The sequence below is a fragment of the Vombatus ursinus genome, unplaced genomic scaffold (assembly GCF_900497805.2).
Source record: "Vombatus ursinus unplaced genomic scaffold, bare-nosed wombat genome assembly UNPS02006779.1, whole genome shotgun sequence".
Taxonomy (NCBI): Eukaryota; Metazoa; Chordata; class Mammalia; order Diprotodontia; family Vombatidae; genus Vombatus; species Vombatus ursinus.
Window position 1 is genome coordinate 21,324,982 of NW_020946557.1, and position 27,940 is coordinate 21,352,921.

Genomic DNA, 27,940 nt, shown 5'->3' on the forward strand with positions numbered 1-27,940 from the left:
TAGTGGTATATTGTGTCTTGTACAGACCCTGTTGCCACTCGAACTGTCTTCATTGCTGTACATAGACCTAGGATTAGGCTTCAACCCTACTTCCCACCCTATCAGTGGTGGCCAAAATAATTTAACTGAGTGGTAGCAATAAAATAAGGTTGGGGGGGGGGGGAAAAAAAACAAACTAAAAGCAAAATTATTAATGGACATGCAGCCTCAAATCACACAGACCCAGCTTTGATAAGTACCCAAGTAACACTAGGGCTGATCCAGATTTGGAGAACAAAAGCAGTCACAGGGAGAGATGTCATTAACTTTCTGATCTAGCCAGACCCTCCCTCACTTTGTGTGGGCTTTTGTTATTGGGACCTAAGATAAACCTCTCTATGGGGCACAATAAGAGGCAAGTAGAGCCTCCAATTGGCTCCAATTTTGTATCATGTATCCTTTGATGATTCTTAGTAACAGTATTAATTAGGGGCTATTATAGTCTGCGAGCCTAAGAGAGATTGGACTCATTCGGTGTTGCTCCAGAGGATAGAATTAGGCTAAAATCAATTAATTTACAGTAATACCTTGTTTTTCAATGGGCCAAATCTGGGACCTCCAGCTTTCCAGGGCTAATTCTAAAAGTAATCCAGTTTGTCTGAGATACAATGTATAGGAAGAGTGACAAATAAGGCTGAATTAGTTGGTTGGACTTAATGTGGAAGACTTCATCTGTCAAACATAATGAGTTTGGACTTTATTCAGTAGACAATGGAGAATCATGGAAGGTTTTTGACCCTGTAAGTGATAAAAGCTGTACTGGACAGATTTATCTGGCTCCTGTGTATAGGAGAAACTGTAAGAGGAAAGGACTTGGGAAGCAGTTAGGAGGCTTTTGCAATTGTCTAGACGTGAGGGGGAAGGGGTGTGATTTAGAGAGAAGAAAGTGGAAGTGGAAAGTAAGAGACATACATAATGGAGCAAAAATTGGGAAAATGTGTTGAATGTTTGGATGTGGGAGGCAAGGACGATACCTAGCATATGTACATGCATTTTGAGAATATTGTTAACAGAAACAATAAATTCCAGAATAGAAACTGGTTTGGAGAGGTGATAAGGAGTTCTGCTTTAGTAGTGTTGAGATTAAGACATAGTCAAGACATTTAAGTGAACCTATCAGGCAACTAAAAATGTGGGATTAGAACTCAGTAGGGTGGCTAGAGTGGATGATACCAATCAGAAATTCATCTACATGGAGATTGTGGGCAATGGAATAGACCAGATCCCTAAATCGTACTATATTAACATTGGTGGATAACAAATCTAACCTCTCTAACACATGATAGGAATCCTTTCTACACCACAAATTGTCATCTACCCTCTATTTGTACCCATTTACTGGTGAAAACTATTACTCTAACAATTTCTGACTGACCTTGGGCAACAGACCACAATTTCCTCAAGAATGAAATGAAGTGATTGGACAAGGTGACATCTGAATTCTCTTCCAGCTCTAGAGTTATAATCCTATGGAAAGATGGGTGAAAATACAGAGAAATGCAGAGGTGGAGAAAAAGGAAGGTAAAAGAATTCATGCCCAGTGACCTAATTCTTAAGAAAACATGTCTGTAAAAAGTGGTATAGATGAAAATGGCATTGGGCCTCAATGGGTGTGGAAAACATGTTGAATTTATGCTGTGGAGGCTATGATAGGAAGTCAGCAAACAGCAATGTCATCTAGCTGATCTCAGAGAAAATTAATTTGTTAACATGAACATATACTCTAGTTATCACGATTTAGTGACTTTCTCAACTGGCACTTAGCATGTCAAAGGTGAAAGGTGAAAAAACACCATGTGGCACAGGTTTGGTGATTTTGTGAGGAGTATGATGGAAGGTCAAAGGGACATTGGATCTAGAATATAGAAGTCATCACTGAGATGACTAATTGGATGGTGGCGGCCGCAGGAAGACAATAGACCTATGTGCCGTGGATACAGATACTTAACTCAGCTCCCCACAGCAAGTATTTATGACTCACCACCATTCATTTCTGCTTCCCTTGCCCAAGGGTGGATTGGTTCCCTATTGGTGGCACCAATGGGCCATTCCTTGTCATTGGATATTGCTCTATTACCTATAAGAAGAATTTCACACCTATTACATTTTTCTTAAAGTTTAATGATCATACTTGCCTTCTTTCTCTTCATTACCTTTTTCTGTCTCCTGACCTCCTGGAAGAGGTTAAATTTCCTCTTTTTTGATTTTCTTTTGAAATACTTTTTTTTCATTCTTGGTTTGTCTTGCATCTGCCACCAACAAAATATATGAACTTGAGAAGATACTTAATGTCATAGAGCTCAATTCAAAAAAGCATGTTGAAGATCAAATTAAATTAAATGCATCCAAACATTTTGGAATTTTAGCTTTGCATTATAGATGTGCATATTTTCTTTTACAACTTTTTTTCTCTTTTTCTTTCTTTCTTTTTTTTTTTTTTGCTTTTGGTGAGGCAGTCAGAGTTAATTGACTTGCCCAGGGTCACACAGCTAATCACATAGGGTCTAAGGCCAGATTTGAACTCAGGTCCTCCTAACTCCAAAGCCAGAGCTCTATCCACTTGCAGCACCTAGTTGCCCCTTATACGTTTTCTCTTGATCAAACCCAGTAGAGAAGTGTTGTGCATATGGAATTAAAGAATTAGGTTATAGTCTCCAACTAACTAATTGGATATCATGAAATCAAGTCTCTTTGCCACTTTGTGCCCCAGTACCTCAACTATAAAACAGAGATTGAACTAGAAAGTATCCCCTCAATCTAATATCAATATAACCAGACTATAATTATCTAATTACCTTTTTTTGGGAGAGTCACTGAGATGACTAATTGGATGGTGGTGGCCACAGGAAGACGATAGACATATGTGCCATAGACTGTGGGTCTAGACTTGCATTGATAGAAGCAAAGTAACTGATAGTCTCAGGGAACTCAGAGGTTAAGAAACTTGCCCATGGTAACACAGCTCAATAGTAGAGTAGAAGAAACACTAGATTTGAGTCAGAAAAGGTGGGTTCAAACTTTTGTTTCTGTCCCTTATTACCTGTGTGACCTTGGATAAGTCACTTTACTTTTCTGGGCCTTATCATCCACATTGATAAAATGAATGGGATGACTAATCAGATTTCTTTTAACTCAAAATGTATATTCTTATCAACCCAGGTCTTCAAGATTCCAAGACAAACATTCTATCCACTAGACCTTCCTATCTCTTAATTAGTGGTGATTGACTAGAGGCCACTGGACCAAACTCCTTAAAGGCAGAATTGGTTTCAAGTCAAGTCTCCTATTTGCCAGAGAATGTGCTAAGTGCTTCCAGCCACTGGGAGATAGGCTCTTTTCTCTCCCACTCTTAGTGTTTAAAGGATAACATTTATAGAAAACTACACAAGAAAATAGAATCACCCTGGACAACAACCCTCTTAGAGGAACTCTAACATGTTTTGCTGACTCCCTGCTCCTTCTTGCTCTGTGCTGAGCCAGCAGGGGAGTAGATGTGACAAGATAGCTTCTCTCTGAAGCACGGATACTCATCAGCCATCACAATGTTTCTTTAATGAAACATCAAATAATAATGTTACTTCAATTTGTATTGATAATCTTCGAAGAGTCAAACTGTTGCAGTTTAGCTTTTGGCATAGAAAACTTGATATACTTTAATTGGATGAATGAATTCACAAATGTCAATATAACTCTTACACATGTCTATAAGTAGAAACTTTCAGAATGTATTCATTTTTAAGCCGGTTTGGAATAATTCAAGAAAGAACATAGAAAAAATATAAATACATAATTGATATTTTAATTGGGTGAATAAATTCACAAATGACAATATAACCCTCACATATGTCCATAAACAGAGAATTTTAGAATGTGTTCATTTTTGAAACCAGTTTGGAGTAATTCAAGAAAGAACACAGAAAAATAAATATGTATATGCTGTGATCTTTGTCTTCACTACCAATAGCCAGATTAAAAGGGAAAAAATAAATTAGTTATTCAGATGTTCTGTCTTTGTTATGTCAAACATCCTGATATTTATCTTAAAGGCACATCTGGATGATTGCTTTTTCACTTTTATTACGATGCGTTCACATAATGTAGACCCCAAACTCTCTGTGGTGATGTCTCTTCCCAAGTCACACCTTCATTAAAAATGGAATATTTTCCTTCTTTTTGTGTACCATGCACTATAATTCTTTCCCCCTTGTCCCTCTGCCAGGCTTTGTTCTTTTCAACAACAGCATCAGACTAAAATTTGTTTAGTTCAGATACTGTACTGGAAGCAGAGTGTCAATCTGAATGTTATGGTTAAGTGATTGCTGGCTTTTATGTTATTAACATTACATGGCCTCCAATTGAATAACAGGGCTGTAAGTCAATAATGTATAGAAAGGCTGGTCTGCTGCTTGTGCTTCATTTGTATTTTCAGTGTTCACACTCTCTTAACCAAGTAGCCTAGATTGTAGATGGCAATAAATATTGCCTACTGCTTTGGAATGGAAATATAACAGGCACTGGCTTATGGATTTTAAAACATAATGAAAATGGGCTGTGATCCATAATATGACATGCTGCCAATTCAGTAGAATTCCAGATATTGACTGACTACAAATTGTACAACTTAGTAACTAATTGGGGACCTTGCCTGACCAATATATTTTACATGGTTTTAATGTGAGTAATAAAATCACTGACTTAGTGTCAGCAGAGAAGTCTTCCATGAGAATAAAATATTATGTAGACTAATTGTAGGGATGACTGAAAGAAGAGCCATAGGAAAGAAGCAATGGGAGAAATCTGTGTTGTTCAATTACTGTATGAACTCAGCTAAAATCTGTGAGAGGTGACTGCAGAGTCAAATTCTTCCTCTTACATATATTAGCTACATGACTCTGGGCAAGTCATTTAAGTTCTCCAAACCTCAGTTTTGTCATTTTTAAAATGGGGGTGATAATACCTATATTATCTACCTCCAAATTGGAAAGTCTGAAATTATATATGTAAAACACTGTGTCAAACCTAAAACATTATATAATTGCCAGCCATTATTATATAGTGGTTACAGTAAGACCAGAAACCTCATTAAAGATTAAAGAAGGAGGGATGATAATTAGGAGATAAATTACTTATTGATAAAAATATTGATTGATATGAATTATTTAAGGATAATTTTAGGATACTATGTAACAGTGGTATCAAGCTCAAATAGAAATGAGGGCCACTAAACTGTATGTAAGGATCCCTACAGGATAGTACACTATTGACTTAGAAAATCACTTATTAATATTATAGATGTTTTATTGTATTTTTTACCTATTTTGTTAAATATTTCCTAATTTGATTTTAATCTTGTTTGGGCTATGCTTGGTAGTATTGTAGGCCATAGGTAGATAGCATGTTTAACATCTCTACTATATAAGTCCTAATTGCATTTTTTTCCTATTTATTTCTTTTTTTCTCACTAGTAGAGAAGTAGAGACACTAAAAAATCATTCAGTGGCTAGATTTTTCCTTCATTAGCATGGAAATTATTTAATATTTACTAAATTACCTCCTTTCAGTCAACTAGATGGGAATCCACTTCTTTCAAAATGTGTCTCAAATCCAAAGCTCTTGATCTGTACTTGACCATTGTGCAGGCTAAAGCCTGGGGAATAGACTGACTGGCCTGTAGGAGAGTTGCTACCATTAAGGTCCCAGGCAAAACTGTGAATTTTGTTTTTTTTCTTTGACCCTCTGCTACCACCTTTCTTAATCATTCCTGTGCTATCTATTAAAATTAACCTCTCTTCTCCCCCCAAATGCCTAATACTCTAACCTGAATCCCCAAAATTCCTTTCTTTGTCATCTTATATAGGCCTGGTCTTCCTTGAAATAGTCATTCTTCCAAAATTATCTCTCTATTCTTACCCACCCTTTCCACTAATCAAAATCCAATTGATTGGCCTTAGAATACAGTCTGATTAAAATAATTCACATCAAGGTATGATCAGTTGGTAGGATATTTGTAATTTTAAGAAGGAGCTCATTAAAACAAATCTTGTTGAAAGGCATCTCGGAGATTTTTTTTGTCAGGGGGACTTTCACAGTGTCACTTACCTACCCTATACTTAGTACCAACCCTACCTTTCCCCATCATGCCAGAAAAACAGAGGTTAGCAGGATACTTCTATAGTTTCGAGCATAGGGCAGATTTTGGATAAATAGTTAAATAACAAAAACAAACATAAAATTATGTAACAACAATCACAAAAATGTTAAAAGAACATGAGAAAAGTCTCTAGCATTGGGTTTATCACCCATGAAGAATTTATGAGAAAACATGAATAGGATTGCACAAGATTGAAAAGGCATGATGTTATAGAATGTATCTGTAGAAAAAGAACCCCTAACATTATTTGTGAAGCTCATACTGCTTAAAGATAGAATATATTTGAAGCCCAGAGATATCAAGTAACCTGCCCAAGGTCACATAGGTAGTAAATAGCAGAACTGAGATTTAAACACAGGGCTTCCATATCTCTTTCCACCTACACCCTTCCTCTGTTGGTATTCCACTAAATTTCAGTCAATACTTTGCAGAATTTCGATTTCATTACTTATCTTCCTGGTAGTGTGGAATGAAATGAGTTATGTAATTCTATTCAGTAAATACATATTTAGGGAAACTTCAGGGCAGAATTCTGCTAAGCACTGTGGGGAAAGAGGAGAGTTCCTAAAACTCCACAACCATGAATGATCCCTGCCCTTAAGGTGCTTACGATCTAGTGGAGGGGATAGAGGGAGTAAAGTTAAATAACCATAGCTTAGACCCTGGACTTCTTGATGTGGTTCTAGTGACTTTGAGAGAAAAATCAATGAATTTAATTCCTATAGAAGGAACAGTGGATTTGGAGTAAAAACAATTCCAAGTACTGTTCTGGATGCTGAAGATACAAGGACAAAAAACAAGCCTCTAAGAAGCTTACGTTCTACTAGCGGAAAATGACTTTGAATCATATCTCTGCCACTTACAACCTATGTGACTGAAAGGAAGTCATTTCACCTTTCTGGGCCTTAGTTTTCCTATCTGTAAAATGGGGGAATTGGACTTCTAAGATCCTCTTAGCTTTAGAAAACCATGATCCTAGATTTTAAAAATTAAACATTTTCCCTTTATTTTTAACAGAGACTATTTTTATCAAGGTCATCATGCCATAATTCTTTTATAAGAAATGTCTGGAATGCTGGTCATCATCATCAGATGTGTTTTTAAAGTTAATTTATTCAACAAGCACAAGTTATGCAACTATTTCATGCAAAAGATTTGAGTTCTGCGTTCATAGCTGGGTACTTATTAGCTACATATTGTAGTTAATCCTATAAAAACAAGCTACTTGCCCCCAAAGAATTAATGAACCCTCAGAATAGACACAAATGTCAGTGTTTAATGGTGTGTTCCCTTTTATCTCATTTACCTGATTTATACCCTGCATAAATTTTCTCTCATAATAAGAAAATTTTATAATCCCTAGGTGAATTCAACAGTAATATCACTATAGTAGATGTCTCCATAGCGTGATTTATCTTCCACTGAAATTAAAATGATCAGAAAATTTATCTGAGACGCTCAGTATGTCCATATGATATATTATTGATAGAATAGAAGAATAAAAAGCATTTATTGCATCCTTATCATGTAATAAGTAATGTGATAATCACTGGGGATACAAATAGAAAAGCTGTCTCTGCTTTCAAGGATCTTATATTCTGATGAATAAGACAGAACACAGGACAGTGATGGTCAGGGAGAGGCATTTTAGTTCAGAAAATTATTGGGATGACGAGTACAGCCATAAAGGAGTGGAGTGACACACCCCATCCAGGAACAATGGCAAAGTTGATTCTATCATGATTCCATTGCAAGGACTTTGGAGACTAAAGATATATGGTGTTGGCAAGGCTGTAGACAAAATGGTCAGAGAGAGGGGAGTAAATTGAAACATGGTGCCTGGTGTTTTTCTGAGGTAATGCTCCTGGGAATGAAAGTGAACAATCAGAACAACAAAGCACCAAGGGAGAAAGTTCCTCAAGGCTGGATGTCGAACAGATGTTCAGAGAGTGAGGAGAGAAGAATGTTGAGTACTAACGTAATGCTTTGTTGCTGGTCAATTGCTAGTGTACGAATAACTTGGTTCTCTATCACTGAAGGAAAGACCCTCTCCCCCATCCCCTGTAATTACCTAGTTCCCTATTCCCTTATATCTAGTAAAGAAGGCAGTAATTATTGCAGCCCCAATTATGTCAGATAAGTGAGGTATAGGAATGTGACCACCAAAGCAAACTTAGTCATAGTCTTGCAAACAAGAGATGCATATATGAATACATGTGCCAAAAATGTTCCTATGTGATTCCAATAACCACCTACAATGTTAGGTGCAAAAGAATTGGAATGGATTATGAAATTAACTCTCAGAAGATGTAAAATCTTGTGCAAACCACATAGGCAGCAGTTCTATTTTTTAAGTGCATTAGATATGACTTATTCTCTCCAATTAAACTGTAAAGGTTAATACTCAAGAAGGTCTGAGATTTTGACTCTCAGATAACTTGAATTACCAGCAAACACTTTTCTGCTGTGCTTTTGATAAGCATGTTAAGCTAAGCTGTGTTTTATTTAATTAGCATTGACTTTGATTTAAAACTTAACTTAGTACTTTTTGAAAATTCAGTTTCTTTTGTGAAAATGTTCAACAATCAAAATTCTGTTGCCTTGTTTCTTGCCTAACCACTTCATTTGTTTATCCCCTGTAGGTTTATTTCCAGCTGTGCTGAATCTGGCCACAAATGCATTCATCACCACTAATGCTACATGTGGGGAACGAGGCCCTGAAATGTACTGCAAGTTGGTAGAACACGTCCCTGGGCAACCTGTGAGGAACCCCCAGTGTCGGACTTGCAATCAGAACAGCAGCTTTGCATACCGTACGTGTTTGGTTTTTGGCATTTGTTTTGAAATATGTATGTGGGGTGATATACCATCGGATGGGGGCTCTGTACAGTGATGTTGGAACAGGAAGGTGGTATTATAAAGACCTGAAAATATAGAATAATTTGGAATACTTAGTTGTTGTTGTTTTCAGTCACATCCAACTGTTTGTGACCCCATTTGGGGTTTTCTTGGCAAAGATACTAGAGTAGTTTTCTATTTCCTTTTCTAGTTCATTTGAAAGATGAGGAAATTGAGGCAAACAAGGTTAAGTGACTTGCCCAGGGTCCCACAGCTAGTAAGTGTCTGAGGCCAGATTTGAACTTGGGAAGATGAGTCTTCCTGACTCCAGGCCTGGCACTCTATCCACTGTGCCACTTAACTGCCCTCAGGGATACCTAAAACTGACCTTTTGCTCAAGTATTTTCTTTCTAATCTCCTTTGGGCCCAGACCTATAAAAGTCCTGAGACTTAACATGAGAGACGTTAGAGCTCCAGGGTAAGAGTTTCCTTAACGCTCATTGCCAAGAATTCAAGATAACAGGTATTTATCAGGTATCTATTATAAGCCTTAGCTCTGTAGGCTTCAGTACAAGGAAAAAGAAAAAGTGTATGACTAAAGAAAGTTCCTGCCCCTGTTATCTCTTCTGGAAAATGAGGTGGCTATACTAGAAGGCTTCTAACTTCCCATCTAGCTCCAAGTTTATGGTCCTGTGATGCTGTAAGTACACAGAAGAAAAAAAATAGTTGAGTAGTTAATAAAAGGTACTATTGGCCAAGTACTAATTTGAGAGGACATTGTAGAATAACTTCAGGAGCTCAGGCAAGGGAGAGGTCCATGAGAAAGGAAAGAGGTAGGAAAGACCCTGTGGAACTAAGCTGGATTTGGGAAAAAATGGGTAGACACTAAGAAAGAGAAAGAAACTGCATTCCATTAAGAAGAGGCATGGTCAGAAATAGAAGGAGTCAGGGAGTTGGGAATAAGAGGAGTGTATATATAGGGCTGAGATAGGGCAGTGGAGAGATGAACTTAACCAGAGCATAGGATTCATTTCTACTTTTCTGTATGCAGAAACTAGCATCATTGTCATAAGATTACCATCATTGTCATATCTAACATTTATATAGTGCTTTAAGATATGTGAAGCATTGTACCTTTGTTGTCTCATTTGAGCCTTAAAATAATCATGCAAGAAAATGTATTATTAACCCCTTTTTACCAATAGAAAAACTGAGGCATAGAGTCATCAAAGTGTATTGCCCAGGGTCAGACAGTAAGTGTCTGAGTCAGGATTTGAACTTAGGTCTTCATCCCTCCAAGGCCAGGTATCCTGAGAGTTGCAAAGGTTGAGTTATCTAGTCCAGAGACATCAAACTCAGATCCTGTAGACCCTACATGTCCTGAAAAAGTCTGGAGTGCTGAACCAGATTAAAGAGAAAGAACTGATAAATAGAAGTATATATAAAATGATTTTACATATATACATATACACACATATTTGTGTCTAATGGTATCCATCTCTAGGTCGAGAGGGGTGGGGGGGCTGAGGGAAGAAACTGAGGCTAAGGGAGAATAAGTGACTAGCCCTAAGCCCTACAGGAGGTAAATACCAGAGGTAGGCTTTGATCCCAGGTCCTCTGACTCCATATCCATTCCTCTTTCCTCTGTACCACATTGCCTATTTAAAAGAGTGAATCAGCATTCTTAGTCATGATTTTCTGATGTAAAGATTCACTATTTTAAAATGCTTGCAAATACTTCATTTGTACTAGGCAGCCATGTGGTACAGTGAAAGAAGTATAAGACTTGCAGTCAGGAAAACCTGAGTTCAGATTCTGCCCCTAACATTAGTGTGTGATCCTGGACAAGTCTCTCAGCCTCTGCTAACACTGATATTATCTACGTCACAGAGTTGGCATGAGGATCAGATGAGATTACATATGTAAATTGCTTTACCAACCTTAAACTGCTATATAAATGCTATTTTCATCATCATTATTATTTTGTATTTCCTAACCCTTGAAGAGAATCAGAGTTGTGGACCACTTTTTCCAAATAGCAAGTATGCTTTTTATATCTATCTGTATATTCATTTACTATGGTTGCCTCAATTTGGATTTCTTTCTGTGTGATGCATTTTTAATGGGCAGCTAGATTCCATTTCAAAGTCCTCTTTGGGTACTACTGGACTTAACTTCCTCTATCAACCTCTCAATCTGCCCTGCCCAAATAAAACAAAAGAAAGATTCCATAAAAATATTTTATTATAAAGTTCATTCTACTCATGAAATAAAAGTTCAAAGATTCAGTGATCCTCTAAGAGTAGGTAGACCTGTAATGCCTGCTCTGGACCTGAAAGTGTGTTGGCTTTGTGACTCCAAATTAAAAGCTAACTTTGAAAAGTTCACTTCACCAACCATCCCCTTAGCCAGTCATAAAATGAGGTTGGCCCTTGGATTAACTTGCAAATCTCTCCCTCTTGAGCATGCTATACTTTTTTCAGCTCCTTTAAATAAGGGAAAGATGCCAACAATTAATCAATGTTTTCAAATTAATTTTGATTAAACTTCTGTAATGAGGATTATGGTTAATTGTTGATTCATCTCCCAATTCTCCTTTTGGTGACTAATCCTCACATCAATTTGAACTAAGGTGGCAGAAATCAAAATTTCCAATTAGACAGCTTCCATCCCAATTACCTAGGAGTCCTGAATTTGCTTTACCAATGTGCGGTGTGTATTTATTTTTCTACCACATATTAAAATCCACTGGCTATAAAGATGATGCAGGACTATTTATGTCAGAAGATGCTTAGGGAATGATGTTTGCTCTGATATTTATTTTCCTTCTAGACTGATGCCAGCAATATCTCATTTATGGTACCAATTCTTAAACGTGCCGATTTTAATACCCACTTGTGCCACTGAGGACATTTTATTTGATATTTAGATAGGCTTCTGGCATTTGCTGTTTTAAAGACTTGACTCCTTTCTTCACTCCCACTTTCCACTAGAGCCAGCTCTAATTATTAAATATACTCAGCACTTTTACTTTTCATTAATGAGATGGGACACATCATTAGTGGACTGTTAATTTTATAAGACAGAATACAAAACAAAGTCTATAAAACTGCTAAGCTAAATTAGATAACCTCACAATTGAGAAAGGGGCAACTAGGTGGTACAGTGGATAGAGATGCCAAGCCTGGAGTCAGGAAGACCTGAGTTCAAATCTGGCCTCAGACATGTGACCCTGGGCAAAGTCATTTAACCCTGTTTGACTCAATTTCCTCATCTGTAAAATGAGCTGGAGATTGAAATGGCAAACTACTCCAGTATCTTTGCCAAGAAAACCTGAAAGGGCATTGGAAAGAGTCAGACACAACTGAGATGACTGGAAAATAACAATTGAGAAATGGGAGAAATTTTGAAGGTTTGGAGCATTTTCCAGAAAATCCAAAGTACCTTCAGTAGTTCAACAGTCATAAATCTTAATATTTGATATTATATATATTGAGACCTAAGTGAAATTCAAAATACCCATACATATGAAGGAGCTGTGATTTTGGCAGTGCGTGAAACACCTTCCAAAAATGGTCTATGACTTAGTACTTAAATCCTAAGGCCATCTCCAGTCATTTTGATCTATATCTAGGCATTGGACCCAGATGGCTTGGGAGGAGGGAGTGAGGCTGGTAACTTTGCACAGCCCTCTCTCACTTAAATATAATTCACTTACATGTTGTGGTCCTCTTCAAGAATGAAAGACAGTCAGGGCAGTTAGGCGCAGTGGATAAAGCTCTGGCCTTGGAGTCAGGAGGACCTAAGTTCAAATCCGAATTCAGACACTTGACACTTACTAGCTGTGTGACCTTGGGCAAGTCACTTAACCCCAACTGCCTCACCCAAAAAAAAAAAAAAAGAATGAAAGACACTCCAAAGGCCTCATGATGGAAAATGCTACCCACATCTGAAGAAAGAACTATGGAGTTTGAAGGCAGATTGAAGCACACTATTTGCTATTTTTTTCTTCTGTTGTGTTTTGTTTCCTCTTTCTGGTGGTTCCTCCTATTAGTTCCAATTCTTCCTTACAACATGACTAATGTAACAATTTAAAAAAAAGAATGAAAGACAGACAACAATAGGAACAACAACAAATCCTTAAGATTCAGTTACCTGAGGCTTAGAGATATTCAATGACTTGCTCAGTAACATACAGCTAGTAAGTCAGAGAGGAGATTTGGAACCGGCTTATGCTGACTCCAAAAGCAACTTCTTATTCATTATGCCAGGCTGTCTTCATCAGTATGTACAATTCCATAGCAAATGGAAAAAAATAAAATTAAAAATAAGAAAACTGTAAATAAAATGAAGCCTTATTTTTCAATAACACATTTTCTTTAGGTGGTTCTTTGATTCTGATCAGAGATTCCCTCTGATTCTTTTATGCTATTCTATTTTGATGGATCATTTTGATTCATGTTGTAGAATATTTCACCTTTAGCTCCTATACATATTTAGAAAGAAGCATTTTTTTCCCCTGTGGGTATATCAGTTAAAATTTGATGAAATGAGACATAATTTTGGATTGCTTGTCTTATTTTAAGATCATGTGCTCATACTATACTCATGTAACTAAAATGGTAATTAATAAATGTAATTATGTTGCTTATTCTCTTTTTAATTTATTGTCAATTTTTAGAATAAGTAGCTGCTGGAATACAGGCAATATTCAATTTAGAGTGTTATATTTCAAAAGCTGATTTGTAAATTGGTTTTTTGGAGCTTGAAATGCCTTTTCACATGGAATCCACATTATCCATGTTGCTTAAATCTCTAGGATGGCCCCCAAAGCCCATTGAAAACATAGCATATCTGAGAGAGAGCATTAATCTACTGTATTAGATATAGCTATAGATATAGATAGCATTAATACTGCTGTAGAATGGAACCTCAACTTACAACATAGTTTCAAAGAGAAAATATTTTTGTGTTGTGCCATTGTTTCAGTTGTGTTTGACTCTTCATGACCCCATCTGGGGTTTGCTTGGCAAAGATGCTGGAGTAGTTTGCCATTTCCTTCTCCATCTCATTTTACAGATGAGGAAACTGAGGCAAACAGAATTAAGTGACTTGCCCTGTGTCATGTAGCTAGTAAGTATCTAAGGCTGACCTCATTAAGATGAATCTTTCTGACTCCAGGCCAGCCACTCTATCCATTGCACCACATACCTGCCCTAAGAGAAAATATATGCAGTTATAACTTGGGAGGTCAGCAACATCTCATTCTGCACTGTAGGTAGCCTTTGTAGCAAGAGTAGTTTTTCTTCTCCCCTGCCCCTTTCTACTTCCCAACTGTTAGACATTGGAAATAGGAAGGCCTCTAGATCTAAGCTTCTAATGATGGATCCCTTGGTTTGGAGGCAGGGGTTTCAGCATGATTAAGTTGAAGAAGTGGAGGATGAGGAGAGGAAATGGGTCAGAGAATGAGAATTCATGGCAGGAACTCTGGAATGAGATTTGGAATAGAGGATGAAGGATAGGCAAAAGAGAAGAAAAAAACTAAGGGTGAGAATCTAGGGTCAGGTTTCTGAATGGGTGAAGTTTGACAATGGAAAGTAGGAGATGAGGATGATAGATAATTGGAGGGAATTAGGTACAAGTACAAAGGCTGAAGCTGTAATAATTAGGTATAAAAGTAGAAGAGGAGATGAGGGACAAGGTAATGAGGAGGAGGATTATGCAATTTAGAGTTTAGAGATTGATTTCAACCTTTTAGAGAAGAGGAAAGTGAGGCCTAGGGGTTAAGTGGCTTGCTCTAGCTCAGATCCATTAAGAAGGAGGAGGCTGGGAGAGTTGGGACTTGTAAGGAATTGGGTAGGACTTGTGAAATAATGATTAACAGGATAGTTTTTCATTTCTTCCTCTTCTCTCATGTTTCACTGTCCTTGGTGGAGCTAGTTGCAGAAGACATTCCAGGTTTATAATTTCTAGAGGGAAACGTGTGTGTGTGTGTGTGTGTGTGTGTGGTGTGGTGTGTGTGTTTGTGTGTGTGTGTTAGAGAGAGGACATTCCTAGGGTCAGCAGGAAGGAAACCTATGGACCTCTTCTCAAAATACTGTTTTAAAATAATTGAAGGAAATGCTAAGTTTCAGTTAGAGGTTAATGAAGATGAAGATGTAATTATTTCTCATCCAAGTTCATAGATCTCCCCCTACTATCCTGAAAACTATCTGTAGACCCTTTGGGATTTCATGTACTCCAGGTCAAAAATTCCTTCATTAGATGATAATATTGCATATAGTAGACCATAAAATGAGTTCAAAGCAATGAAAAACATGTATCATCATATCATTGTTGCTGTCCAGTCATGTTCTGTTCTTCATGACTCCATGGACCATACTGTCCATGGAGTTTTCTCGGCAGAAATACTGTCCAATTCCTTCTCCAGGGGATTAAAGCAAACAAAGGTTAAATGACTTGCCCAGAGTCACACATCTAATAAGTATCTGAGGTCAGATTTGAACTCCGGTCTTCCTGACTACAGGTCCAGCATTCTATTCACTGAGCCACCCAGCTACATGCAGTAACCAAACACATAGGTCTCATATAGTCTAGGCATGTATAATACTAACATGCAGTGTACTGCAATATCACTACATAGATTTAATAATAATGCATAGCAAAAGGGAATAGTACAGCAAGACTACAGCATGTTACATCATATATCATGGTTACAAGAAAGTATAATTTACACACAGTATACCAATGCACATCAATTGACTACATGAATAACTACCATCCCCCATGAAGCTTCAGCACCATAAATTAACTTGTTCACTCACTGACTGAATTGTCTTGGCACTTCTTTTGTGATCAATGAACAACTCTGTTAATTATACCCTTGGTATAATTGAGCTACTGACCTACATTCCCTATCCTGAGCTAATGGGTGGCCTTATCCAAATGCATTTATTGTTTGAAAGATAATCAGCTTGTATTGTGCCTAGCATGGTGCTGTACCTATACTATATTACAGCTACAGGAGGTACATAATGGCATAATAGATCAAGTGCTTGACTTGGAATCAGGGAGATCTGGGTTTGAATCCTACCTTAGACACTTATTAGTTGTGTGAAAATGGGCAAATCATTTAACTTCTCTCAGTTTCAGCTTCCTTAACTGTAAAATGGAGATGATATCACCTGTGGGGCAGCAAGGTGGTAGAGTGGATTGAATGCCAGACTCATCTTCCTGAATTCGAATCTGGGCTCAGACATTTACTAGCTCTGTGACCGTGGGCAAGTCACTTAATCCTGTTTGCCTCAGTTTACTCATCTGTAAAATGTGCTGGAGGAGGAAATGGCAAACCACTCCAATATCTTTGCCAAGAATACTCCAAATGGGGCACAAAGAGTCTGACATAACTGAAACTACCAAACATCACCTACTTGAAAAGCTTGTTGCAAAGATCAAATGAGATAGTATATGTAAAGTGCTTTACCAATTTTAATCGGATAGCTGCTACTATCATTATTAGGAGGGGTTCAATAAAGATTTGTGGAAGAAACGAATCAATGAATGCATGAATAAATGAATCTTTTAACATACTTTTTTGAATTTGATACTAAAATTACAATCACTTCAACATAAATGTTTTGAATTTTTTTTCAAGGAGAAGCAGCCTAATGCTAACCGACTTTTCTTTCCCCTTCACATGCTGCTGCTATAATAGAGAGGCACCCAATCACGAATGCAATTGATGGCAAGAACACTTGGTGGCAGAGCCCCAGTATTAAGAATGGCATTGAATACCATTATGTGACCATTACACTGGATTTGCAGCAGGTATGGTAGTCTTATTCTCACAACTCTTTGGAAATTGTACCTTGGATTTTGCTATTTGTTTTGTCAGAAATTCTTAGGGGTTAAAGAGACACTCTTATCTTTACATCGTTAGTTATTGTCTTGTGACAGAAAAAAGTGGCCTATTAATTTAGTGCTATTCACATTTTTTTAAGCAAACCTAAAGATATTTGACATTCGTTTTTAAGGTGCAATTGGAATGATTCCTCATGTGAAGTATTCAATACTATATTAGGAACTGTTTTTGTTTCGAATCATTAGAGTTAATGATGAAAATTTGTAACAACAATAAAAATCTTGTGTGCATCAAAAGCACTAAAGTGGAACCATTTTTAACTTCCCAAAGAATATTGTGCCCCTGCTCTGCTGCTGATAGGTGCAGTTAAGAGTTTTTTGTATAACAAGGCTCTCAAATAAATTGCCTCTCATTATCAATAGTTGAGTGTGCTGTGTCAGTAGATTTTTAAATTAAGCTTGGGCCTCTCAGAGAGGTAACAAGCCTGGTTGTATTTGTATAAAATTGATGTTAAGAGTAGTTTGAGTTGATTGCGGTATAGGGGTCGGTACTTTACAAAAACCCCTTTTTTCTATGTCTCACAATGTCGCAACTGGACTTAGGCTATCACTGAAGGTTCACAACTATCCTAACTGGTTTAAGCAGATACATCAGGAGAAATCTAGAGAAATGGGATAATATTTTTGGTTGCCATGATAGATACATGATATAATGGGAAGAGCATTCATTCTGGAGTCAGAGGACCAGGGTTCAGAACTGATCTCTTATGCTTCTACCTGTGTGATGTTTAAACAAATTAGCCTCCTCGAACTCAGTTTCCTCTCCTATAAAAGGAGGGGTTTGGACTAAATGGTCTTAGACATCTCTTTGAACTCTAAATCTATCACAAATTGAAATATGGATTTTGTTATCCTTTATTTAGAGAAAGGACTCCTCTGGTTTTAAAAAGAGGTGGAAGATTTAATCTCTTGTTGTTTGTTTGTCCTTCATTTTCAAAGAGGACCAATGACATCATGCCTAATGTCTTGACTTACTTGTCAGTTAGATTCAAGTGAGGCAGAGTTGCACAAGGTCTCTCTGTTGAGTCACTAAAATCCAGTGGCAGGACAAAAATCAGGATAATTGGCAATACTTCGGGATACAGTGGATGACCTTGGCATCTTTGATGTCTGACCAAATTGTAAAAGTGTTCCACGGCACCTGCTTCAGCTGCCTTTATGGACTGTTGGAGCAAATTGTGCTCATCTGCTCACTCCACTAGGGGAAGTCTTCACATACTTGGGGTAGACATCCCCCCTCAACTCCCCGATAGGTTTTAAGGCCAGTCAGTTATCCTCAACCTGGTTTAACCTGTCTGCCAGCGTGTGGCTGCTGAACATGCTACAACTTCTTGGAGACAAAAGTGAGAGTTGAGTGGCAGGTGGACACCAAAGGTGGATGAGTAGCCCTGAAAAGCATTAATTAATTAATTAATCTTTTTCCCTAATGGAGGTAGAGGGGTAAGGGTAAAAAATTGTCTTCCTGTTGCATTTTGAGGAGGGATGTATTTGTAATGACTGTATCATAGTCACCATACCTGAGCTTATGGTAGTTGCTTGTATGGTATGTGATGTGAATATCCACCCCACCCCAGTCTCACACATTTATCTTGGGGCATGCTGAGACCCACTTATTCCAAACCATTTTCATCCTGGCAGATACAGATTCCCATAGATAGAATACTTTCACATGGTTACACTCAAAATCTCTTAGGGTTCTAGGGATAATAATGAGGAAAAATATACTCCTCTATTCAATACTCTAGCTCTCAAATTCTAAGCTGCACATTCGTGCCATCAGACACTTTTAAATCTCGTATATATTTCTTTAACAAAAAAGCAAAAGAAAAAAGACACCATAGACACTCATATATTAAAACAAATGTGTAAGCAACAAAACATATCACAATACACCTCTAAATCTGGTTCACACTCTCCCACCAATTTGCTCAATATCTGTAGTGAAAAGTGAGCATACACAGGAATTTGGCATGAAAGCGCATGAGAAAAGAAAACTCACAAGTCTGTGCTGCAGGTTTTGGTTTCATCAGTCTTTTCAAGAATATCTTTACCACATAAAATTGTTTCTCTGTTTATTGTTTCTCTGTTAGTGTTCACTGCATCATGAGCAAGTCCTCTTCTTTTCTCAACTTAAAGCATTTGTAAGTTCTTTCAATTTACAGTCATTTTTAATAGGGTCTTTAGAGTTTCCTTAATGTGAGTAGCTCAGCTACTTATGTGAGTACTGCATTGTACAGGTTCCCAACAACGTAGCTTATGTTGATCTTGTAAACCAGGCAAACAGACCCAGCCAACATTATCAGGTTACAAAGCCCTTGCAAACCCAACTCTGCTTTTCCTTCTTAAACTTATTGGTGGTTGTCCTTCATGCTCGAGGACCAGAATGGCATCACTGTGTTGTAGTCAAGGAACAGTATGTCTGACTGTGGCTAGAGGTGTCAACAGAGAATAACAGGCCCTTGTGAGAACCTTCTCTTCTCTCCTACTCTAGGTAGAACTGAAGGTCACAAAAGTTCTTGCCCAGTGAAGCTATTTCTCTTATTCACCAATTAGGAATCATTTAGTTGTTGATTGTTTCTAACTGCCACAGCATCAACAGAATGATTTTTTAAAATTCTTATCTTGTTTTGCCTTCCTAATTCCTATCTCTTCGGTGACTAAGATCCTCCTTTAATTTAGTGTATCTGCTTTAAAAAAAAAGTCAAAATTACCCATTTACCCTATCTTATTGAGAGTCCTTTTATAATTTTACCTCAGTCCCCAAATAGTCATATGATTTTTTTTTCAGTTTTAACCTTTTTTAGTCATAACAAGGTAATATGCACATGAACCGAAGTATTCCCTGTAGCTAGAAAGTCTTCAACATGGTCCACTATTAAATTTGATCACTTTGACCAAACTGTGTTTTTCTACACTTATATTTCTCCAGTTATCACTAAATAAAAACTTTCTGTGCCACTTTAAAATGCAAGTGAGACATAATTCTATATCATTCAGAAAGTGATTTAAATTTTTAAATTTAATCCACAGTTAATTTTCTGTCTCACAATGCTGAAATATAATGTGAAAGATATGTTTCATCATAAACATATATAATTTTTTAAAAGCTAAAACAAAATTGTTTTCCTGTTTATTTTAGTCATAAAATGTGCGTTTTTAATTGCAACTATATCTAACATCCTTTGAAAATCAATATAAATCTTTTATTTTGCACAAAAATACTTTTTTTCTCTATTTTTCAGAATGAAACTGCTCTATTTAGCTCAAAGGAGAGTGTACTTTATACAGTGTTATACTATGCAGTGTAGGAAAACATCCAGGAAGGAAAGGGCTAGCAGGGGTGGGGAAACTGTGGCCTTGAGGACACATGTGGCCCTCTAGGTCCTCAAGTGTGGCCCTTTGACTGAATCTAAACTTCACAAAACAAATCACCTTAATAAAAGAATTTGTTTTGTAAAACTTGGACTCAGTCAAAAGGCCGCACCCAAGGACCTAGAAGGCCACATGTAGCTTTAAGGCCACAGATTCCCCACCCTTTGCCACTAGACCTTTTCTCTAATCTCCATAATCTCTCAATCATAGAAGATTTAATTGTAAGAGGAATACAGAGAGTAAAGAAAGAATAAAATGGGTATAATTATCATAAAGCAAAGAATCAAATTCTAGAATAGACATGAATTAATAAAGAGAATAAGGGAAAGAAATCCTTTTTACAAAAGGTACTGAAAATGGGGGAGTGAGAAACTAACAAAAGAAGAGGAAGGGGAGGAGGAAGATCTAAATCGACTACTCAGAAAAGAAAGGAAGAGGGAAAGCATTAGATAACTAGATCAATGAAAGAAAGAGAAAGGAATTAATAAGTAAAACTCCAAGATTGCTTAAAAAAGGTGGAGGGACAATTGGTGATGGGAGCAATGCTGAGGGTGAGGGGAAGAGAACCTGTGGGAATAGAGTCATCTTAGAGTATGTTAAGCAAAAAAAAAAAAACTGAGGACATAGAACACTGTCTTTATAGAGAAAGAAAGAAAAAATCCAAATTTTGGTGGAAATACAGATAAATGGAGAAAATTATAAAGTTAATATAAATAAATATAAAATAGAAATAGAAATAATATAAAAATATAAAGTCACAAAGTTGAATGTGAATGGATTGTATAATCTACTAAAATGAAAACAGACTAACTAGATAAGAAAAATAAAATTCCATAATTTGTTATTTATAAGAAACCCACCCAAAAGACAAAGATTTATGAAAAGTAAAAATGAGGAACTGGACAAATAAAATTTACTATGCGTCATTTGAATAAAAAACAAAAAGCAGGAGTTGTAATCATGCTATCAGACAAAGGAAAAACAAAAATTTATAGCATTAGAAGAGGCAAAGTACATTATACTGAAAGGGACCATAGAAAACAAAGCAATATCAATATTAAACTTAAATATTCCAAATGCCATAGCATCTAAATTCATAAAGAAAAAAAATCTGATTTATAAGATGGAGTAATGCAGTAGTGATTAGAGACTTTAATGTCCTTCTCTTAGTTTGGGACAGCTCTAACAGAAAGAAAAACAAAATAATTGAGAAAGTTCCTAGAGAAACTAGAGCTGAAGGACTTATTTTTTAGGAAATTTTTTTTTAAAATGGGATTTCTAAAAAGTATATGCATTTTTCAGCATCCCATGAAACTTTTACAAAAATTATCCATTTATTAGGGCATAGTGACAATGCAAATAATGGGAAAATGTAAAAACACTGAAATAATAAACATATGCTTTATAGCCCAGAATACAGTAGAAATAGTAATTGGTTCATGGAGTCCAAACAAAACAGAGTGAGAAACAAATGAAGATTTAACAATAGAATCCCAAGTAATAAGTGAGTCAGAGCAAATCATAGGAACAATTATCAATTAATGTGAAAGAAAATTATACTGATGAAACGATATAACAAAATTTCTTGTATGCAGCTAAAGCACTTTATAAGAGAAAATTTATTTCTTTAGCAACATATACTAATAAAACAGAAAAGAAGAGGATTAATGAACTGAATAGGCATTTTTAAAAATGAGAAGACCAACAAAGAAGCAAACACAAAATAAACATAAAAGATGAAATGTTGAAAATTAGAGGAGAAATAAATAATGTGGAATCCAAAAGCATACGGAAATGATAAAACTAAAAGCTGATTCTTTGAAGAGATTAAAAAAATTAGCCAAATAGATTAAAAAGCAAAAAAGTAAAAAGTACAAAAAGTCAACTCCCCAAAATAGCAAATGACTTAGATGAAATCAATACAACACCAGAATAATAAAAAAATTATCATAACCTACTATACACAGTTTTATGCTAATGAAAGCGAGACCACAAAAGAAATAGAGACATACCATAAAAAATGTAAGATGCCCAAATTGATCAAAGACTAAAATAAATCTTAAATAATCTGATTTCAGAAAACTAGCTATAGAGGAACTACCAAAGGGGGGGGCAGAAATCTCCTGGTCCTGATGGATTCATAGAAATCTGTCAAAACCTTAAAGAACAATTAATACCAGTATTATACAAATTATCCTCAAAAATTGAGAAAGAAAGCACCATCTCAAACTCCTTTTATTAGATAAATAATACTAAAATGTAAACCAGAGGAGAATGAAAAGCAATTCAAAAATTTTGATTCATCCATGAAATCATTCATTATGACTAAGTGGAATTTATACCAGAGATAAAAGGATGGTTTAGCATAAGAGAAACAATTAACTCAACTAATTATATTAGAAACAAACATAAAACCCCCATCCTAAACCATATCTTTATTCAAATGATACAGAAAAAAGCCTTTGAAAAAGTATAGCACTCATTTATGCTAAAAAAACTTTACAAAGAATAGACAAGAATGGCCTTTTTAATGTTATATAAACACTTATCTAAAACTAAAATCAAACATCATATACAGTGGAAATATACTAGAAGTTTTCTTAGTAAATACAGTGGTAAAGCAAAGCTGCCTATTCTTCCCACTATTGTGTGATACAGTTCTAGAAATGTTAGCAATAGCAGTAAGATAAAGGAAGAAACAAAAAGCATAAAAATAGGCAAAGTAAAGATAAAACTGTTTCGATTTTATGATGACATGATGGTTTATTTAGAATATCCTAAAAGAGTAAGTTCTTGTCAATGGGCCAAGCAAATATAATAAAAAATGACAATGCTATCAAAGTCAATTTATATTTTATGCTATAGCAGTCAAACTGTCAAGAATATTACTTTATAGAATTTTATAAAATAACAACAAAATAAATATGAAGAAATAAAAGATATAGAATATCAAAGGAAATAATGAAGATTGAGATGAAGGGGGAATGCATTTCCAGACTTCAAACTATATAATGAAAGAGCAGTCATCATAGCGATTTGGTATTTTGGAGAAGTGGAATGATGAAACAGACTATTCAAGGTAGAATCAGAAATGACAGAACTCAATAACCTAATGTTTAGTAGACCGGAAAAGATAAATTATTTCAGAAGGAACTCTCTTTGATAAAAGTGCTGGGAAAAATGGAAAGCATCTGGCACAAATTAGTCTTGGATCAATATTTTATGCTATATTCCATAACAAATTCAAAATAGATACATAATGTTAATATTAAAAGTTACACCATAGAAGAGAAACAGATTATATATATTTTACGAGTTGGTGATGTTATGTATATGTTGCTCTGCATCCTTACATCAGTCTACTGTCAAACATCACATTTTGAGAAACATCATAGAAAATTAAATGAAATATTATCAAGACAGAATGACCAAAATGATAAAGATTGTGGAAATAGTCACATGAGGAAGATTTCAAAGAAATTTGGATATTTAGCCTGGAAAAGATTTGTTGGTGATGTTGCTGGGGAAAATGATTATTGTCTTCAAGTATATGAAGAACTATGTGTAAGAGGAATTATATCTATTTTATATAACTCTACATTTAGAACTAAAAAGGTATGATTTATAGGGAGTAGTATGTCAGTTCAGGGGCAACTTTCTAATCACTCAATTTTTATAAAAATGGAAAGGACTGCTTTTGGGAGGTAGTGAATTATCTTTCATTCTGTTATGAATTTTGTTTTTGTTGTTGAGTCGTTTCAGTCACACCCAACTGTTTGTGACCCCATCTGGGGTTTTCTTGACAAAGATACTGGAGTGGTTTGCCATTTCTTTCTCCAGCTCATTTTATAGATGAGGAACTGAGGCAAACAGGGTTATGTGACTTGCTCAGGGTCACACAGCTAGTAAGTGTCTGAAGCCAGATTTGAACTTAACCTCTATCTGCCTCAGTCTCCTCATCTATAAAATGGGGGTAACAATAACTTCTCCTTTCCAAGATCGTTGTGAGGAAAAAATAAGATAATATTTGTAAATCACTTTGGACATTGTAAAGTGTTATGTAAATGCTAGTTGTTATTGCTGTAATTATTGTTATTATTTATAGTAGGCAATTAAGGAATTTAATAAATGGTGATTGATTAAAATAAAATTGGATATTGACCTTTGTTTAAGAATTTAAAGTGTTCAGGAAAAAACAAAGCTAAACAATGTAGCCATTGTTATAAGCAGAACAGAGGTATCATACTGAGGATGAAGTCCATGGTGTTCTATTTGATGTGGGAGGAGATTCTATGACGGGATCAGACAATTTCTATGCATGATGAGGAGCTAAGAGTGTGTTATACCACACGAATCCTTGTATCAAAAAATAAGAAACCATTTCAGCAGGCCAAGAATAGATGGTCAAAGCAATGAGTTCAGTGTGGGTGTCCCAGTGATTGTTAGATAGGAACCTGGAAGGGACCTTAAAGGTAACCTATTCTAACCTTCATCTTTCAGATGAGGAAACTGAAGTCCAGAAACAGCCTCACTCAGTTTCACAAGTGGTAAAGGGGTGGGCCAGGACTAGAAACCAAGTTGTCTGAATCTCACACTTTTTACCCTTTTCTTCTTATGGTTAAGAAGAGGCTCAAATATGAATCAGATGGGAGGTGACAGAGCTATGAACAGGCACTGAGGTAGCAATGGATGAGATATGTCACATGATTCATCTTAGAAAGGCAAAATAACAAGCAATTTTTTTGTAATAATAAGAACCAGGAGAAGGAGGAGGAAGAGGAGGAGAAAAGATAGCTAAGACTTCAAGGCAGGCCTGCACAACATAAGGCTGCCAAAGGATTTAGGGTGGCTATCACATGACCCATGGCAACCAATGGCAGGCTGCCGTGGGGTCACATGACAGCCACCAGCAGGGGGCCTTGTGTTGTGCCGGCCTGCTGCAAGGTTTGTAAAGCACTTTGTTTATATGTTAATAATATACTTTTTACATGTTATATGTAACATATATTGATACAAATGTTATTTAATTTTTCCAAGATTCTCTTTTTGCTGATAATCAGACAAGCAAAGAAAGTCTATAATTGATTAATCCTCAGTCTCCTCATTTATAAAATAAGGATTGAAATATTATCCACCTCAAACGGAGGGCTGTTGTGAGAATCAAATGAAAAACAAAAGATTATAAAGGACATTGTAAACATTGAAGTGCTATGCAAATTATTCTTATTGTCATACTATTATTCTTTTTATTCTTATTATCATAGTAAGTTAGCAACAGTAATTTGGTGGTATTGTACCTAAGTATAAGCCTCTTTCTATTTCTTGGATTAATTTAGTGATGAAAAAGCTTAATCCTGAAATACACACACACACACACACACACACACACACACACACACACACTCTCTCTCTCTCTCTCTCTCTCTCTCTCTCTCTCTCTCATTAAATAACAGTGTTATAGGGGCAGCTAGGTGGCACAGTGAATAGAGCACCGGCCATAAAGTCAGGAGGACCTGAGTTCAAATCCGGCCTCAGACCAAACACTTGACACTTACTAGCTGTGTGACCCTGGGCAAGTCACTTAACCCCAATTGCCAAAAGCAAAACAAAACAAACAAAAAAAAAAATTGTTATAAAATATTTTCCTCCTGGATTTTTTAAAAGCCATTAACAATTTGCAAATAGCTCAAGATATAATCTTGGAGTATATAATACATAATAGGAATGTCTTTATAAGGTATGTTAATGAATATCTTACTATTTCTATTACTTTATTTTTAAATTAAAATTATTTTCCATTGTATATAATATTTGTTTTTTAGAAATTTATATTTGGAAAGATAAAGCACACAGAAACAGAATCATATATTAGATCCATCTTTTCCTGAGTAATGAAACCTGTGCTTTAGGACCAGCTCTTCTACTAACTAGCTGACTGACTTTATCTTTTCTGTGCCTGTTTTCTTATCTGTAAAATGATCACAAGAGCATAGATCATAAAACTGGAAGAGACTTTAGAGAAAATCTAATATAACTCTACTTATTTATAGATGAAAAAAACTGAGATCCAAAGAGGTGAGTTTTCTCATCCTGAGTCATCGAGTAAAGGGATTGCATTAAATGACATCTAATATTCCTTGAGTTTTAAAATTCTATGAATCTATTATTTTATCTTCTCCTGAAGCAAGGTTAGCCATCATACCTTTGGTATTTGATTCAGTGTAATAACAATAATAATAATAATAATACCAATGATGATAAACTAACATTTATGTAGTGCTTCAAGGTTTGCAAATTACTTTACATGTATTATCTCATTTAAACATCACAACAACCCTGTGAGTCAGATGCTATAATTATCCTCATTGTCACTTACCTGAGTTTACACAACTATTAAGTGTTTGAGATAATATTCAAATTTATATATTTTTGACTTCAAGTCCAACAGTCTATCTACTGTGCCACCTAACTACTGCTAGTGTAGTGGATAGAGTACAAGACATGGAATCAGAAAGGCCTGCATTCAAATCATATCCCAGACTCTTACTAGCCGTGTGTCTCTCTGATCAAGGCATTTGACTTGATTGAATCTCAAGTTTCTCATGTGTCTTCTGTGGGATACAATTCCACGTACCTCACAAGGATATGGTGAAGTTCAGATGATAAAAAGCATGTAAAGATCATTGCAAGCACTAAGTGTTATGTGAATAATAAGTATTAGTAGTAGCAGCAATTATCCGAAATAGGCACCATTCATTTGGTGGCAGTGTGCTTAAGTATAGGCTTATTTCCATCCCCTAGGTTAATTCAGTGATGGAAAAATCATAACATTGACTAAAATATATTAATTGAATAACAGTTATAAAATAATTCTCTAGAATTTTTTTAGAAACCCTTGGTAATTTGAAAATAACTCAAGATCTTATTATTGATTAGAAATAAAACAACAGCTAAATATTGAACATTTCTTCCAGAACTGTTCATATAATTTAACTTGTTAGGCATGAATGATGTTGTTAACATAGTGCTTCAATTAATTTCAAATTCAAGAGAACTGCAAAGGAGAAAAATGGCAAGAGGAATAAAGCATACTAAACCCTTTAGCAGGTTATATGAAAATAAGTTTTTAAAAGAAATTTACCTTTTTGTCAAAACACTTGAACTTCATTTTAAAAATATTTTAATGTGTGTGTGTGTTTTTTTTTTTAGTTAAACTGCTTTAAGAAGGTCATGGTAAATTAGCCTCAAATTAGCTGATACAATAAACACAACAAAAATTAAAACCTTGTAATATACAGTATACCATGGGAAGACCTTCCTACTAAAGGAATTCTAATAAACATTTCCTAGCTAGGTCATGCTTTTGTTATGAGCTTTCCTTTATACAAACAAATCAGTTTGTGGAGTAGCCATGAGTAAAACTCAAAAGACACCATAAATGTACAATTTAGATGTTAATTTGGCTGCTTGCCTTAATATTATTTACTGTATCTGCAACCTTGTGCTTGTAACATTGGGCTGGAAAACATGATTTTCTCAGCAATTTAGCTTAATTACCAACTTGGTTCCTACATCGTCATCACCACTATCATCAATTAATGTTTATTGCAAATGTGAAGC

The 27,940-nt window shown here is 35.8% G+C and overlaps 1 protein-coding gene across 2 annotated transcripts in view; it reads left to right on the forward strand.

The window, feature by feature from the left end:
• LAMA2 (laminin subunit alpha 2) overlaps positions 1–27,940 on the forward strand; it is a 793,905-nt gene that overhangs the window by 209,087 nt on the left and 556,878 nt on the right. For both annotated transcript variants that reach the window (XM_027848591.1, XM_027848592.1), the window contains exons 2-3: positions 8,833–9,003; positions 16,743–16,855. In XM_027848591.1, the coding sequence (XP_027704392.1) occupies positions 8,833–9,003; positions 16,743–16,855 (284 nt within the window). The remainder of the gene's footprint in view (positions 1–8,832; positions 9,004–16,742; positions 16,856–27,940) is intronic.